The following is a 15,012-nucleotide window of genomic DNA, read 5'->3' as shown; positions in this document are numbered from 1 at the left end:
CTTGAGTGTGGACTCATACACTCCCAGGGGTGTTAATTTAACACTGGAGGTTTTGCTGTGTACAAAGAGCCGTAGTTAACTGACAAGCGGAGCCATATCGCATTAAATATCGCTGGCGATACGTCCGCGATATTGATGTGATTTGGCTCAGCTTGTCAGTTAACTACGGCTCTTTGTAGTAAATGCCGCTTCATCTGAAAGCAGGTGATGGCGATTTACTACTAATCAAGGAACCGGCATTACTGATGAGATGTGCATAACAATATCGCGATTTAAATCGCCCAGCCCTACTGCTCAGTGTTCATATGTGTGCACACTACAGAGTTAAAGCGGTGTTGAAGTTAATGAGATAATTATCTGATGATTGAGCATTAATTATGAACACCTGCTGTTAACAAGCAGAATCACTGAAGGAAAGAGAAACACAAGAACTTCAACTGACTTCAGCCACAGCTAAAGGAAGACATTAAATCTGTGAAGATCTCAGCAGAGGAGGAGTAAACAACTCCACAAACAGCATTACCAGCTTCACTTATTACTAACCAGACTGACTTTATTTCATTTCCGTTTGAATGAAATCAATAGGTGTATTTTAAAGTCACCATGATGGTGGTTAGCGTTTGCTTTAGTTTGACTCTTGACCCTTGACTCTGTAATGTAATTTTTTCCTGGTTGCTATAATTATGTGTTTATAAGACACATTTGTTGTAGCGAGAAAGCCAAGAGAAAATGAGATCAGGTGATGTTGGCTGTTTATTGATGAAGGTGTAATCATCATATTGTGGCCTGAATCACTTATCTTTTTCAGTGTCTAATGCTTTGATTATCGGGGTTATGTGATTTTGTTTTAATTGTTATAGTAGCTGTGTGACCTGACAGCATTAGATCCAGCAGTTAATCAAATAATATAAAGAATTTTAAAAACATTTAGTGCATTAAACTTTCTACATTATTACTTGGACATCAAGAATGAGTGTATGACTCTCAACAATGGTGACAATCAATGAAACGCTTCATGCTGCAGTGCATGCTGGGTACAACCAATCAAAACTCACCCATATCTCCCAGCATGCATTGCGGCATTAATAAATTATGCATCAGGATTTTTGTAGCTTTTGTCACCATTGTTGAGATTCATATGCTGTGTCTTGATGTCTATGTGAGTCTAAGTAATGCCATAGATTAAAGGTTTTTGTGCACTAACTATAAAAAAAAAGTATATTGTTTGATAGATTTCATGCTGTAAAATCAAATGGCTTCTGTTATAGATAAAACAATATATAAAAAAAACACAAGTCCTATATAATCAAAGCATTAGACACTGAACAAGATCAGCGAATCAAGCAATTACATGATGATGACTTTGTCATCATCATCAATAAACAGCCAACATCACCTGATCTCTTTTTCTCTTGGCTTTTTTGCTGCAACAAACGTGTTTCATAAACACATAATTATAGCAGCCAGAGAAATCTTTATATTAAAGAGTCAAGGGTCAAGAGTCCAACTAAAGCAAACGCTAACCACCATCATGGTGACTTTAAAATACACCTATAGTTTTCATTCAAACGGAAATTAAATAAAGTCAGTCTGGTTAGTAATAAGTGAAGCTGGTAATGCTGTTTGTGGAGTTGTTTAATCCTCCTCTGCTGAGATCTTCACAGATTTAATGTCTTCTTTTCTCTTCAGTTGATGTCAATCTAAGGCTGTGGCTGAAGTCAGTTCTTGTGTTTCTCTTTCCTTCAGTGATTCTGCTTGTTAACAGCAGGTGTTCATAATTAATGCTCAATCATCACTTAATTATCTCATTAACTTCAACACTGCTTTATCTCTGTAGTGTGCACACATATGAACACTGAGCAGTGTTAATTTAACATGGGCGTTATAGGGCTTTATGCACAGCTGCACTACTTCCTGAACTTCAGGCAGGTCCTTTGTTTCCTGTCTGCCATTATTGGACAAACTGATTAATTCAGGTGGTCAGGCACACCTGGATTAATCAGTTTGTCCAATAATGGCAGACAGGAAACAAAGGACCTGCCTGAAGTTCAGGAAGTAGTGCAGCTGTGCATAAAGCCCATTACATAAATCTTACCCGTTTCATTTACATATGACTGACAAATATAAATCACATTCAGTTTATTAATACAATTACATAAATCTTATCTGTTTCATTTAGATATGACTTAAAAATATGAATCACATTCAGATTATTGATTGGTTTATGTTAAAACTATGTAATCCAAATGCATGGAAATTTGTTATGCAATTCAAATACATAAATCTTATTTTTAGACAAAACATTTTTTTGGAGTGTAAGAGAATCGAAGTGTATGCGCGTTGTGCACTCGCTACATTGATTATGGCCAAGCATGCACCCTTAAAATAGCATATAATAACATGCGCAACGCACCACTGACTTTAAACTGTTTTTTTTCCGTTAGTGGCGGAATTGTTTTCTAAACCTGTAAAATAGCATGAGGGAACGTTTGCGCCGGAACACGCCTCCTCTTTGCGCTGAACCGCCCCGGGGAGCGCAAGTGTATTTCTTAGTTAACCGACGTGTGTCTGTGGAGGGAAAAGTCCGCTTTGCGCGGATGCAAAATAGGAATGATACATGCGTCGCTGTACAAAGTCAATTGCACTGGGTGCAAGATAGGGCCCAGTATGTCACGTTATAAAAAGGCCCTAAAAGCGGCCAGGGCTGAGCATCTCCGCAAACTAATAGAAAACAATCAAAACAATCCCAGGTTTTTATTTAACACCGTGGCTAGACTAACAAATAAACAAGCGTCACCTGAACAAAATATCCCGTTACAGTTTAGTAGTAATGATTTCATGAACTTCTTCACCGAGAAAATAGAAAGCATCAGAACCACAATTGTAAACGTTCAATCTTCAATCGCGCCTTATAATTCAGCCTCAATTATCACCCCGCAAGAACAATTATAGTGCTTTACAACTATAGAACAAAAAGAGTTAAATAAACTTATCACTTCATCTAAAACAACAACATGTTTATTAGATCCTATACCAACTAAACTACTGAAAGAAGTGTTATCTAGTGGAAGAGCCTCTCCTCAATATTATTAACTCATCTCTATCTTTAGGTCATGTTCCAAGAACATTTCAATTGGCATTTATAAAACCACTCATTAAGAAACCACAATTAGATCATAATAACCTAGCAAATTATAGACTCATTTCAAATCTTCCATTTATGTCTAAAATATTAGAAAAAGTTGTGTCCGCTCAACTGGGCTCCTTCTTGCAAGAAAATGATATCTATGAAAAGTTTCAGTCAGGATTCAGGCCGCATCATAGCACCGAAACTGCGCTCGTTAAAATCACAAATGATTTACTTTTAGCTTCTGACCAAGGCTGTATCTCAATATTAGTTTTACTTGATCTTAGTGCTGCGTTCGATACTATAGATCACACAATACTCTTAGATCGACTACAAAATTATACTGGTGTTCAAGGACAAGCATTAAGCTGGTTCAGATCATACTTATCTGACCGATACCATTTTGTCTATTTAAATGGAGAAAAATCTATCATAACTTCAGTAAACTACGGAGTGCCGCAGGGATCTGTGTTAGGCCCTCTATTATTCTCAATATATATGCTGCCACTTGGAAATATTATAAGGAAACATTGAATTAGTTTCCATTGTTATGCTGATGACACTCAAATATATATTTCATCACGGCCGGATGAAAACGCTAAATTATCCAAATTGACAGAGTGTGTTAAAGATATAAAAGATTGGATCACGCGTAATTTTCTTTTATTAAATCCAGACAAGACAGAGGTATTACCCACAAAACCTCTCACAATATAATTTTAACATAGTAGGATGCCCTGTTACTTTATCCTCTACAGTAAAAGACCTGGGTGTTATACTAGATTGCAACCTGTCTTTTGAAAATCATATTTCATATGTTACAAAAACCGCCTTTTTCCACCTTAGAAACATTGCTAAGCTACGTAACATGCTATCTCTTTCTGATGCAGAAAAGTTAGTTCATGCATTCATGACCTTGAGACTAGATTACTGTAATGCTTTATTAGCTGGTTGTCCTGCATCCTCAATAAACAAGCTACAGTTAGTCCAAAATGCAGCCGCTAGAGTTCTTACTAGATGAAGAAAATATGATCATATAACACCGATTTTAACATCACCACATTGGTTACCTATTCACCTTATTCCGCCCCGCCCACTTTTACTTCTGTCCAGTACTTCCGTTGTAAACCAACTTCCGGTTTAGCGGACCCTCATTCAATTTCGATGAGAACTGCAGAGAAGTCTCACTGATAAAATGTCACATAAGATAAGCTAATTTGTGCCAAATGTGCTATGTACGTGTGTATCAACAGCACAGCAATGCACTGTTTCTCAGGGTAATTTTTAAACGACTTTTAGGTGTTTATATGACCCGTCTGCCTGTCTGATCGCAGCCCGGCCGATGTGTAGTGTTTAGCCTACATTAGCCACAAACATCTAATGTTGTAATGGTCTCACTACAGGACACATACACATGCTATACCTTGTTTGAAAGCTATGGTCCTCTAGAATTCAGTCGCTGGATTTATTTTACAGCCATTACTTGTGTTAGAGATCAAACCATAAGAAATTGCAGCTAGCAGTTAGCTAAGCTAATGTTACCCTCTTGTTCATCTAGTTGAGGCTCTACTTTCTTTCTAACACCAGTTCGTGGCTATTTTAGCGCAATTTTCCACCGGACAAAATTGTGATTGTTAACTCATGATTTCTGTTCTGTCTGTGCGCACCAATCTTGCACTTCTATCTACTCCTCAACCAGACCACCTAGAGACTTCGGGTTTTCGGCATTATGTTATGTCCTGGAAATTCCAGAAAAAAATCAGTTTTTTGCAAATTTCTCCGCAACCATAATAGCTATCGAGTTGAAACAAATTGCAATCGATAGCTTCTAAAATTTAAAATAATATTAGAAAAAAAGAATTGATCAAAAATCTTTCCTTTATGCTACAAAAATTAATTAAAACTTTATATGAAGAGAAATAAGAAAAATATTGCCTTTTCACCTATAAAACTATTGTTGTATATTTGGAGAAATATATAATTATCATGAGTAATTATCATATGTTACTAAAATATTTCGCCAATACAGAATACAATTCCTATTCATTTTCCACAGAAAATGGAAAAGTGACATTTCTTCACCGAAACTAGTTCTAATAAATGCACGATTTAATTATGTGTGTTTTGGGTGTTATTTTCGTGCGATTTGGGGTATTTTTATATTTTCTCTTTCATTTACTATCTCTTAGTGTTGTGATCCCATGACGTGAGAAAATTGCGCTAAAACACTCACAGAGTTTTTATTACTTGTTTTCTCATCTGTTGGCTATACACTGCAAATGTATCTGGTGATTAAGCAAACAAACTGTGGTGTAATAATGTTTCAAACTTTACATGTAGTAGTGTTTGTGCACATCTCCATAACTAAGTAATAGCTATTAGAAAGACACAGCTATTAAATAATTTGATTGTGGCATTGTTTCAAAAGCTTCAAGTGAAATATACTTTAGTACGTTGCAGCAGTTGTTAATAACCATAGGCCAACGCATTTGGCTATAATATTATAGTCTATCTACATATATCAAGACAGATAATAACAGATTGGACCAGGGCAAACAAAGCGCTAAGTAGCTAAACCAGGAAGTGAGATTACGCGCATGGCGCCACCCAGTGCTACTTCCGGAATAAGGTGAATAAAGTCCCGTATTAATTACAAGGTATTGCTACTGACTTATAAAGTCCTAAACGGCTTAGCTCCAGTCTATTTAACGGATCTTCTATCTCCCTATAATCCATCGCGCTCTTTAAGATCACTAAATTCGAGGCTTTTGGTCATACCTAGGATATCCAGATCCACCAAAGGAGGAAGAGCATTTTCACATTTAGCTCCAACACTCTGGAATAGCCTTCCTGATGCTGTTCGTTGCTGAGACTCGCTCTCCCAGTTTAAAACTAGATTAAAGACGCATCTCTTCAGCCAGGCACTCATATAATTTTTAATCTTATAGTTAAATCCGGTCTCTAGTTCATATACGCCAGAGGAGAACTGGCCCCCGACTGAGCCTGGGTTCTCCCAAGGTTTATTTTTTTTCTTCATTAGGTCACCTGATGGAGTTTCAGGTCACCATTAGGTCACTTGATGGAGTTTTTCGGTTCCTTGCCACTGTTGCCTTTGGCTTGCTCAGTTGGGGATATTTTTATTATATTTAATTTAATTTTATCAATCAATAAATTCCACTAGAAACAAACCTTGTTTTATTATTTAAATTTAATACTGTGAAGCTGCTTTGATACAATATGTATTGTGAAAGCGCTATACAAATATACTTGACTTGACTTGTCTGCCTGTCTTCTTGTCACGTGTCTTCATCATTATCAGTTCATCTGTATCACCTGGATTTAATTAATCATCATCATCATCTACATCACCTGTGTTCAGTTAATCAGAGTTCATCTGTGTTTGTATTTAAGTTTTTTCAGTTCAGTCAGTCTTTGTCTGTTACCCATTGTACTTAGTGTGTTTGAGAGTATCCTGCCTGTTTGTAACCGTTGGAATTTATATTAAGTAAAAGTTTGTATTGGAGCCTTTTGCCTCTGACAGAGTAATGGACTGCCCAACAGACCAGGAGATCCCTGGTCTCCACCTCCAACCTCTGCAACCAGGACTCCACCTCAGCCCGACGGTCCATTAACGTCCCCTTGGCTCCTATCTTCCTCAGCTCCACTGTGACCCATCTGGTCACCAGTTCTACCAGGCTCCCTCGTCCCCCTGGATCCACCTTGGTCGCTCGTCACCCTTCCCTCTCCTCTGGACTGCACTACTCTGGCTACACCTCTTCCCTTCATCCCCCCGGCTCCATTGGACTCCTCACTCCCTTCAGTTCCTCCTTGGTCCTCACTCCCTCTGTCTGCACCGTGCCCATCTGTGTCCCCGCCTGCACCTCAGTCGCCAGAGGGGCGGCCCCGCAATGTCCTGCCAGATCCTCGACGTTGGCTCTGCGGCTCCACCCTGGTCTCCTCTCCCACCTGCTTCGCCCCCACCAGTCGGCCCCCTGGAGTCATCAGCCCTGCCTCAGCCATGGCTCCTCCCTCTGTCGTCTCCGCCCTGGCCGCTTGCTCAGCCTGCTCCGCCCTGGTCCTTCCTGCCTTCAGTCTACCCTCACTTGCTCTTTGTCCTCCTCCAACTCCCCTCCCTCCACCCACAGTTGGTATATCTACGGCGCGAGGACACGCACTGGGAGGGGGGAGTAATGTCACAGTTGTGTTCTGTTTAGTTTGTTTTCATTGGACTTGTCTGCCTGTCTTGTCACGTGTCTTCATCATTATCAGTTCATCTGTATCACCTGGATTTAATTAATAATCATCATCATCTACATCACCTGTGTTCAGTTAATCAGTGTTCATCCCGTGTTCGGCGTAACCTGTTGAACCGCCTGCAGCAGGAGTTTAAAGACAGGGAAGAGAAGCAGAAGAGATCCACTCAGGAGTGGGTTTGCCTCGTGTCCTTCATCTGCAACATCTTCGACTACCTCAAGGTGAACAGTTGCCTTCGGTTTTCCCAGCTAACAGAATTTTGGTATAAGAACGTTCTCCAAATATTCAGTGTTGGTTCTGGGAACATAAAAAATGTCGTTTGGAACGTGTTTTAAAAGGTATAATATTCCTCAAATGTTCTTTCAACTTATTTTTGATTTAAAATTCTACATTCTAGGAATGTTGATTTGTTCCCGGGCAGCCGGACAATTTTTGATCCCCATCAGTGTCCGCCCCCAATACCATTCTTCCCCGGAGGTGCATGAGGAGGTCACGAGGTCCTGGAAGGCTGTCTTCCTGCGATCGTTCGGCGACCTTCTCCGCCTTTCCTCTCCTCGACGGGGCCACAGCCAAAGGGTACACTGGGGTTCACCTTGTGGAATGCTCTGTTGCAATGCAGCTGTGTCCACAGTGCGCTTCCTCCTGTGGCGACCCTAAGCACGCCTCCAAAGCCTGTAGGTTTTCGTCAACAATCATTGCAAAATCCTATAGAGCCGCGGGGCAAGCAGCCGCCTCTTTGCATGCCATGGCCATCTTGCAGGTCTATCAGGCCCAGATGCTCAGGGACATGCACGAGGGCAGGACTGACCCAGGGCTCTTTGATGAGCTGTGTGCTGCCACTGACCTCGCTCTCCGGGCTTCGAAAGTGACCCCACGCTCCCTGGGCCAGTTGATGTCCACGAATGTGGTCCAGGAGAGACACCTCTGGCTAAACCTGGCCGATATGAGAGATGCCGAGCGAACCCGTTTCCTTGACACTCCCATATCCCAGGCTGGCCTCTTCGGCGGCTCGGTCGAGGACTTCGCCCAACAGAAGCAGACTGAGGCAATTAAACATATTCTGCCCCGACGGCCCGCTGCTGCCTCCACCCAGCCGTCGGCACAGAACCCTCAGCCTGCTCGCCGCAGAGGGCACCCTCCTGTGGCTCCCGCCCCTCCTGCTCGGCCCCAGCAGCAGCCTTAAACCGGGCCGCGCTGTGGAAAATTTAAATTTATTAAATAATTTTAAATCAGCTTCAGAGGGTTTCAAGGTGTCACAAGAGTGGCTCATATGACAGAACCACACAACCTATACAATCAGATGGACTGTCATCACAAACATCACTGCACAAAATCAGAAATTCACCTTTAGAGGACAAATACAAGCACAGGTCTCAGATCAGTAGTAAAACTCACTCTGACGCGGTCGTGAGAGGACCTTAAATGAGGAATGCGACCTAAAATATTAACTAAAATAATAGAGTAAAATAATGTCACTGAGTCAAATAAAACACAAAATAAGCGTTTTACATTTACATTTATTCATTTAGCTGACGCTTTTATCCAAAGCGACTTACAATTGCTATATATGTCAGAGGTCGCACGCCTCTGGAGCAACTAGGGGTTAAGTGTCTTGCTCAGGGACACATTGGTGTCTCACAGTGGATTCGAACCCGGGTCTCTCACACCAAAGGCATGTGTCTTATCCATTGCGCCACACCACCCCCTGGTTTTAGAATTTGTCTAGCATTTGTATTCATATTAGCTATATGCTGTTTTTTTCTAAGTGTATAGATATTTACACTAAAGAAACTAAAGGGTAAATGTGTTTATGCTGCCCCCCAGCGTCACAGGTTTATTTAATAAAAAATAAAAAAACACTACACAAAAGTTCAAACAAGATAAAATTTATTATGATAAACAGCTCGTGTTATAACAGACATTGCTTGTAAAGTAACTTTTAAGAAAAGTGTCTGCTATTATTTTATCAAAACAAATACCAAACTATTACAATTATTTTATTTAAAAAAAATATATATTTTTTTTATAAAATGCTATATTCATAAAATGCACAAATTCAGCTCTAAGCAGTTAATTATGGATGATTTTCTAATGAGGGACAGCTTGTGCTGAAATCTGTGACATTGTGTTTTGGGTTAGAAATTGTTTAATTTTTACAAAGCAAACTTGCAAAAACACTCCTGGTTAAATGTGGATACCCATGTTTGGTTTGTTCATTTATGCCTACAGTGTGTTTGCTATCTTTATCAGTTTGGCTAAAAAAAACTAGTAGTAACCTATATGTTCACATGTGGAATGTCAAATACAAATATATAACACAGAAATCATATACTATTTAAAAGGATGTATTACAAATGTGTTTGTTAGCAACAATAATACAATGGAATTCAAATATTAAAATAAATTAAAACTTTGGAAAATGGAATGTCTTAAAAACTGTAACTTGTTAGCTTCTATACTCTTCACATGGCAGGACATGTATTTTCATAAACATGCATTTAGCAAATTGTAATGTTCAAAAAAAAAACTTCATGACAAAAAATAAGCAGCCCTTGCTAGTCCAGTAGCCTATGCCATTGTCCTCTAGTCCAAAGTTTTTAACCCTGATATTAAAACAAAATATATTTTACCATTTTAACAAAAATGTATGGCATTTAACTTTCTTAATGCACATTTTCCTAGACTGTCCCACATTAGTAAAAACATGGTGTCCCACTTTTGAAACAACCTTTTCTAAAGTGGGACGACAAAGATTGCTTTAAATAGAAATATTCTTAACACATTTTAACAATATTATTGCAACATGTTATGTACAAATACATCATCAATTTAGAACATTGTTTTATTGAACGGATTTAAATTTTAATGTTAAGAGATTCTGCACTGAAGTTTAGGTGTCCCATATTAGTTAGCAGGGCTCTCAAGTTTTGAAGACAGGCAAGAGTGACCCCCCCCTTATCTTTTAAACAGTGCACAGTCAGCTTCAACAGTGAATCACTTTGCTAACTGCTGTACACCATGTGCTCATTAAATACTAACTTTAGCCAAACATTTGGACATTTGCAGCTCCTGAAAATCAGCCTGAGCCAGGCCCCTCCTTCGTCTATATTGGTTAAGTGTTTCTTGAAGTACCTGTTGTTTTTCTAATGTTTCCCTGTTCTAGTTCACCCATTAAAGCATTTGTCCACCCTGTCATTTTTTTGTCCACCCTGTCATGTTCAACTTTTAGAATGAAAATAAACAAATTATTTTAACAAGTTAACAAAACCTTGTGTGTGATTTCTTAATAAACAAATGAGGGCCAGTAAGGATTGTTTTAAAGTTTGACCAAATTTCTTTGTTGTTAGATTTTATTTAGAATAGAATGTGCAACTATCGCATATTTTATTGGGCAATACATATTTAAGCAGTAACTTCATTATTATCAAAATACTTTTACCATTAACTAAAATGTTTTGTTGGGAAAGGGACACATTATCTTTCCTCAGATCTACATTTTATAATCACTATGCAATGAAAATGTATTTATTCTATGAATTTGTCCATGACAGGGTGGACATATTTTATGGTTTGCTCTTATATTGTCAGCTTGCAGTTAATTTATAAAAAGTGCTGGAGCTTGACCAATATGCATTTCTAACAGCCTAATGTCTCCTTAATATAACATATATGAAGTTAAATAGAACATCTCTGATTTTTTGGGGGGCAATTGTGAAGTCTCAAAGGCACTTTATGATGATTTTGACCCGTTTATAATGTGACAATACAGTATGTCAGTCATCATGTTATAACGAAAATATGACTAGGCGTAGACTACATGTTCTGAGCAGGTGTTGTCAGTGAATAGGCTGTACAACTGTTGGCTGAGATACAAACACTCATGAAAAACTGATGCTAATGATCTGGGAAACATTCTCTAACAGCTGTCAAGTTGTCACTGTTTGTGTCAAACAAGTTGTGAATTTGTTGAAACATTAAAATAGGAGATCATGACTTAGCCTACTCTGTGCACAAATTTGATGATCGGAGGTCCAGTGGTTTTCTCTGTGGGTGAACGAAACTTTTCACGTGAACAATTCCAGGATATATATTTTTTTTTTCATTGGTTGTTGAGTTAAATCTTACCCAGATACAATAATGCTATTTTCTGATTGGCTATTGTGTAGCCCCTTTCTTTTTTTGATTGGCTGATAAGTGGCAGGCTCGACTAAGAATTCCAGGGGAGACGCGCTTGATTCCTGCCTGTTCCACAGTGAGAGCGGCGCGGCCAGATAAATTTTGTGCGCTGCGGAATATTAAATATATTAGAAATATTTTTTTTCTGCGTGAGAAATAGCCTACAATGTGTGGCGGGAGTGCGTGACAAAAGACCGAAATGAATGAATGTCACGCTCAATGCGTGACACTTGAGAGCCCTGATCGAGCAGTGTCCCATATTCCACATTCTCCACCCCTACGAAGTTTTTATATGTTTCCCACTTTCTTTTGTATTGCATATACATGTCTCCTTTACTCTCATTATCCCAATATTGTTGCCACTTTTTAATCACTTTCTCTTTTATTACTGATTTTATTTATTTTATACTAGGCCTATGTGGTAGGCCTATCTCAATTCTACCATCTCTCCATATACTGCTGGTTTAGCTAATTTATCTTCTTCTTCATTGCCTTTAATTCCCACATGGGCTGGGACCCACATAAACTGTAAGGCTACTTCTATTTTACTTTGTTTCAACTCAAAGCGATTTTGAAGAATCACGCATTCATTCTTCCTTGTGTGTGTATGTGCCAAGCGTGCCGCACAAGCCCTGAAAAGTGAAGCCAAAACGTCTCGAATTGCCCCCCGGTGACTTGTCCTAATATAGATCATAAACCCCGCCTCCCGTGTTAGTCAACGGGACTTGAGACTAACTAAACAATTTAATTACACTTCAAATATATTTTTTTCCGAATGTGGTTTCTGTGGTGTAAGCTAGTTGTTGAAATATATTAACGGAACCGCTAAGGAGCCAACAAAAAGTGACTGTCCTAAAAGCGAAAGTTTATTTAGATGTGGCCTCGTGTGAAAGACTGCGGACAAAACTAACGTTATGTTTATTGTTATAGCAATACTCCTGGTGTTCGCTGATGGTAGCGTATGATCACTTTACGTTGATACGCGAAAATAGCCTTCGAGTTTTTCTTTCTCGTTTATTAAAGCTGTCAGTTTCTCTATTATTTCTCTATAGGCTTCACTGTGCACGGTCCAGCTGATCCTCTGGTTGCTCCTCTGGGATCTTCAGTGGTTTTGCCCTGTTATGTTGATGAACCTTTACCAGTGAAGGATCTGGAGGTGGAATGGAGAAGAAAAGACTCAGAGACTCTGGTTCATCTGTATCAAGATGGTGAGAGTCGAGCAGAGGTCCAGCAGCAGGATTATCATGATAGAGCTCATTTCTTTACTGATCAGATTCAACATGGAAACTTCTCCCTCCGTCTGGACAATCTGAGAGCTGAAGATGAGGGAAATTACACATGTAAAGTTTACAGTCAGGACTCTAATGAGACTGTGGTTCAATTAAAAGATGTTGGTGAGTGAGAGCCACTTGAATTGTGGTGAAAATTTCAATCAAATGGCATTTTATGTAGGCTATTTTATGTTTAAACCAAGGGCGTTTGAAGAAAAAAAAAAGTGTGTGCAGGTCCTCCCCCAGAAAAATGTTACTGGAGTAAATACATTTCATGTTTTTTAATAAAAACAAGTAAACTAAACTCCACTTCACGTCGGGCGGTTCTTTGCATCCACGTCGTGCATTAAATGCACAGCTATCCCGCTAATACCATATGGACATTTGCCAGCAGCAATGACAACTTAAAGCTGTTATTGATGTTTGCAACGCAATATTTGACTGGAAGGGTACAACGGGCGGTTACTTTCGTCAGTTGCGGCTCGTTGAGAAATGTAATGTAGCGATTCAGAGGAAATGGAGTTTAATTTATTAGGGAATTCCTCAAGTGGAATGGATTTGACTGACGGCGCTCTGAAGAGCGAACAGACAAATGCGCTGAATCAGAGACGGTAAAAGTAAATGGGTCCAATAATCATTGGTCTTAAAAAGTGGGTGGGTCTTGACCCTCTTGTCCCACCCATATACAATGTTTCCATTATTCTTTCAGAGCGTCTGCTGGTATCCGGATCGAGTCGCATCACATCTGCATATGTGGGTGAGGACGTCACTCTGAACTGCTCTGTAGAATCTCACATCAAACCTGAACACATTGAAGAAGTTTCATGGAAAAGAACAGATGAAGATATTCTGGTTCTGCTCTATCAAAACAATAAGGCTTTACCAGATTCATATGAACAATACACAGACAGAGTTGAGTTCTTCACTGATGAAATCCCCAAAGGAAACTTCTCTCTCAGACTGAAGAGTGTCAGAACTGAGGACAAAGGAGTTTACATGTGTGAAGTGTTTGCTGGAGTACTTTTAGCCAATGCAACTGTAGTACTGGAGCAACTGGGTGAGTCGACAAAACATGGCAAAATAAATAATGCAGTCTGTTAACACTAGCCAAACTTCTTCAAAGGGTATTGTAAACAATATTAGCTATATTTACACTTGGAGCGGAAAGTATTTAGCTGTTTGTACACTTGGGGTAGATTTAATTTAACAGCTGGGTAAATTAGCATGAGATCGCAATGCCATAAAGCGTAAGTGCAGATGTAAATGTTATAACAGATGTCTGTGTTTCACAGGTTTCTCTTCTTGGCACATAACTGTGTTGTTTGTCTGTTCTGTTGCTGGATTTGGAGCTGTACTTCTGCTCTGCTGTCTGATCTACTGCAGGTCAAAAAACACAGGTGTGTTTGGAAGGAAAACCTTTTTATTTATTGTGATTAACTATATTAATCTTGTATTAATATTAATCTTAATTATTAATCTTAATTATTATTAATTGTATTAATCTTGTATTAATAAAACTGTATTAATCTTGGGATTAACTGTCACAGTGTTTCGCTCGTTTAACTGTGATTATTCTGCATCTTCTCTCCAGTCAACATCAGAACAATCTGGAATCTTCAGCTTTCTCTGGTCTTTTTTCCAAATGTCTGCATGTTCTTCGCCTTCATCCTCTGGGGTCTCACTGAAGGTGAGTTTAGGAGTTTAAATATAGCACTATAAAGCATGTGGCATTACAAAAAAAAAAATTGTGATGGGCCTTAAATTGTTTTATTTGATCGATATTGTTTAATACCCGTCAATGAATATTCTGTTCCAGGATTTCTCCATGAGACCGTCACTTGCTCTGCTCTGCATATTCTGAGGCCTGTTATGCTGATTTGGGCTTTGTCTTATTTAAAGTATCTCCAAGGTATGTTAGAATTTAACGTTTTTTATTATTGTTATTTTTGTTAAGGGGATCAGTAAATGCAAATTGATGGCAACATAAAAACGTAGCATGACAATATTGTCATTGATTAATTTTATTGTGGTTAATACATAACATTTTCAAATTCAGAAGTATGAAATTATTTAAAACCACAAACTCAGCCTAATTTTTTTCCCCTTTAGATTATTTTCTAACTGTATTCTTGCCATATATTGAATGTGTAATTGAGTTTTAACTGTGTGCTAATTCGGATTGAT

General features: G+C 38.9%; 2 protein-coding genes across 2 annotated transcripts in view; one reads left to right on the top strand and one right to left on the bottom strand.

Moving 5' to 3' along the window:
* Positions 1-15,012, bottom strand: part of LOC311304498 (gap junction alpha-1 protein-like) — a gene marked incomplete at both ends in the record, with an annotated part of 434,020 nt that overhangs the window by 16,192 nt on the left and 402,816 nt on the right. The gene's annotated exons all lie outside the window — the stretch shown is intronic.
* Positions 12,472-15,012, top strand: part of LOC311277752 (uncharacterized protein) — a gene marked incomplete at its 5' end in the record, with an annotated part of 34,566 nt that continues 32,025 nt past the window's right edge. Inside the window, 6 exons of the mRNA XM_084388174.1 lie at positions 12,472-12,511; positions 12,610-12,951; positions 13,538-13,885; positions 14,121-14,225; positions 14,420-14,515; positions 14,645-14,737. Coding sequence (XP_084244300.1) covers positions 12,472-12,511; positions 12,610-12,951; positions 13,538-13,885; positions 14,121-14,225; positions 14,420-14,515; positions 14,645-14,737 — 1,024 coding nt within the window. The remainder of the gene's footprint in view (positions 12,512-12,609; positions 12,952-13,537; positions 13,886-14,120; positions 14,226-14,419; positions 14,516-14,644; positions 14,738-15,012) is intronic.

Source organism: Rutilus rutilus (assembly GCF_951802725.1).
Source record: "Rutilus rutilus genome assembly, chromosome: 1".
Lineage (NCBI taxonomy): Eukaryota > Metazoa > Chordata > Actinopteri > Cypriniformes > Leuciscidae > Rutilus > Rutilus rutilus.
The sequence above is the reverse complement of the archived record's forward strand: the minus strand, read 5'-3'. Positions and strand labels throughout refer to the sequence as shown.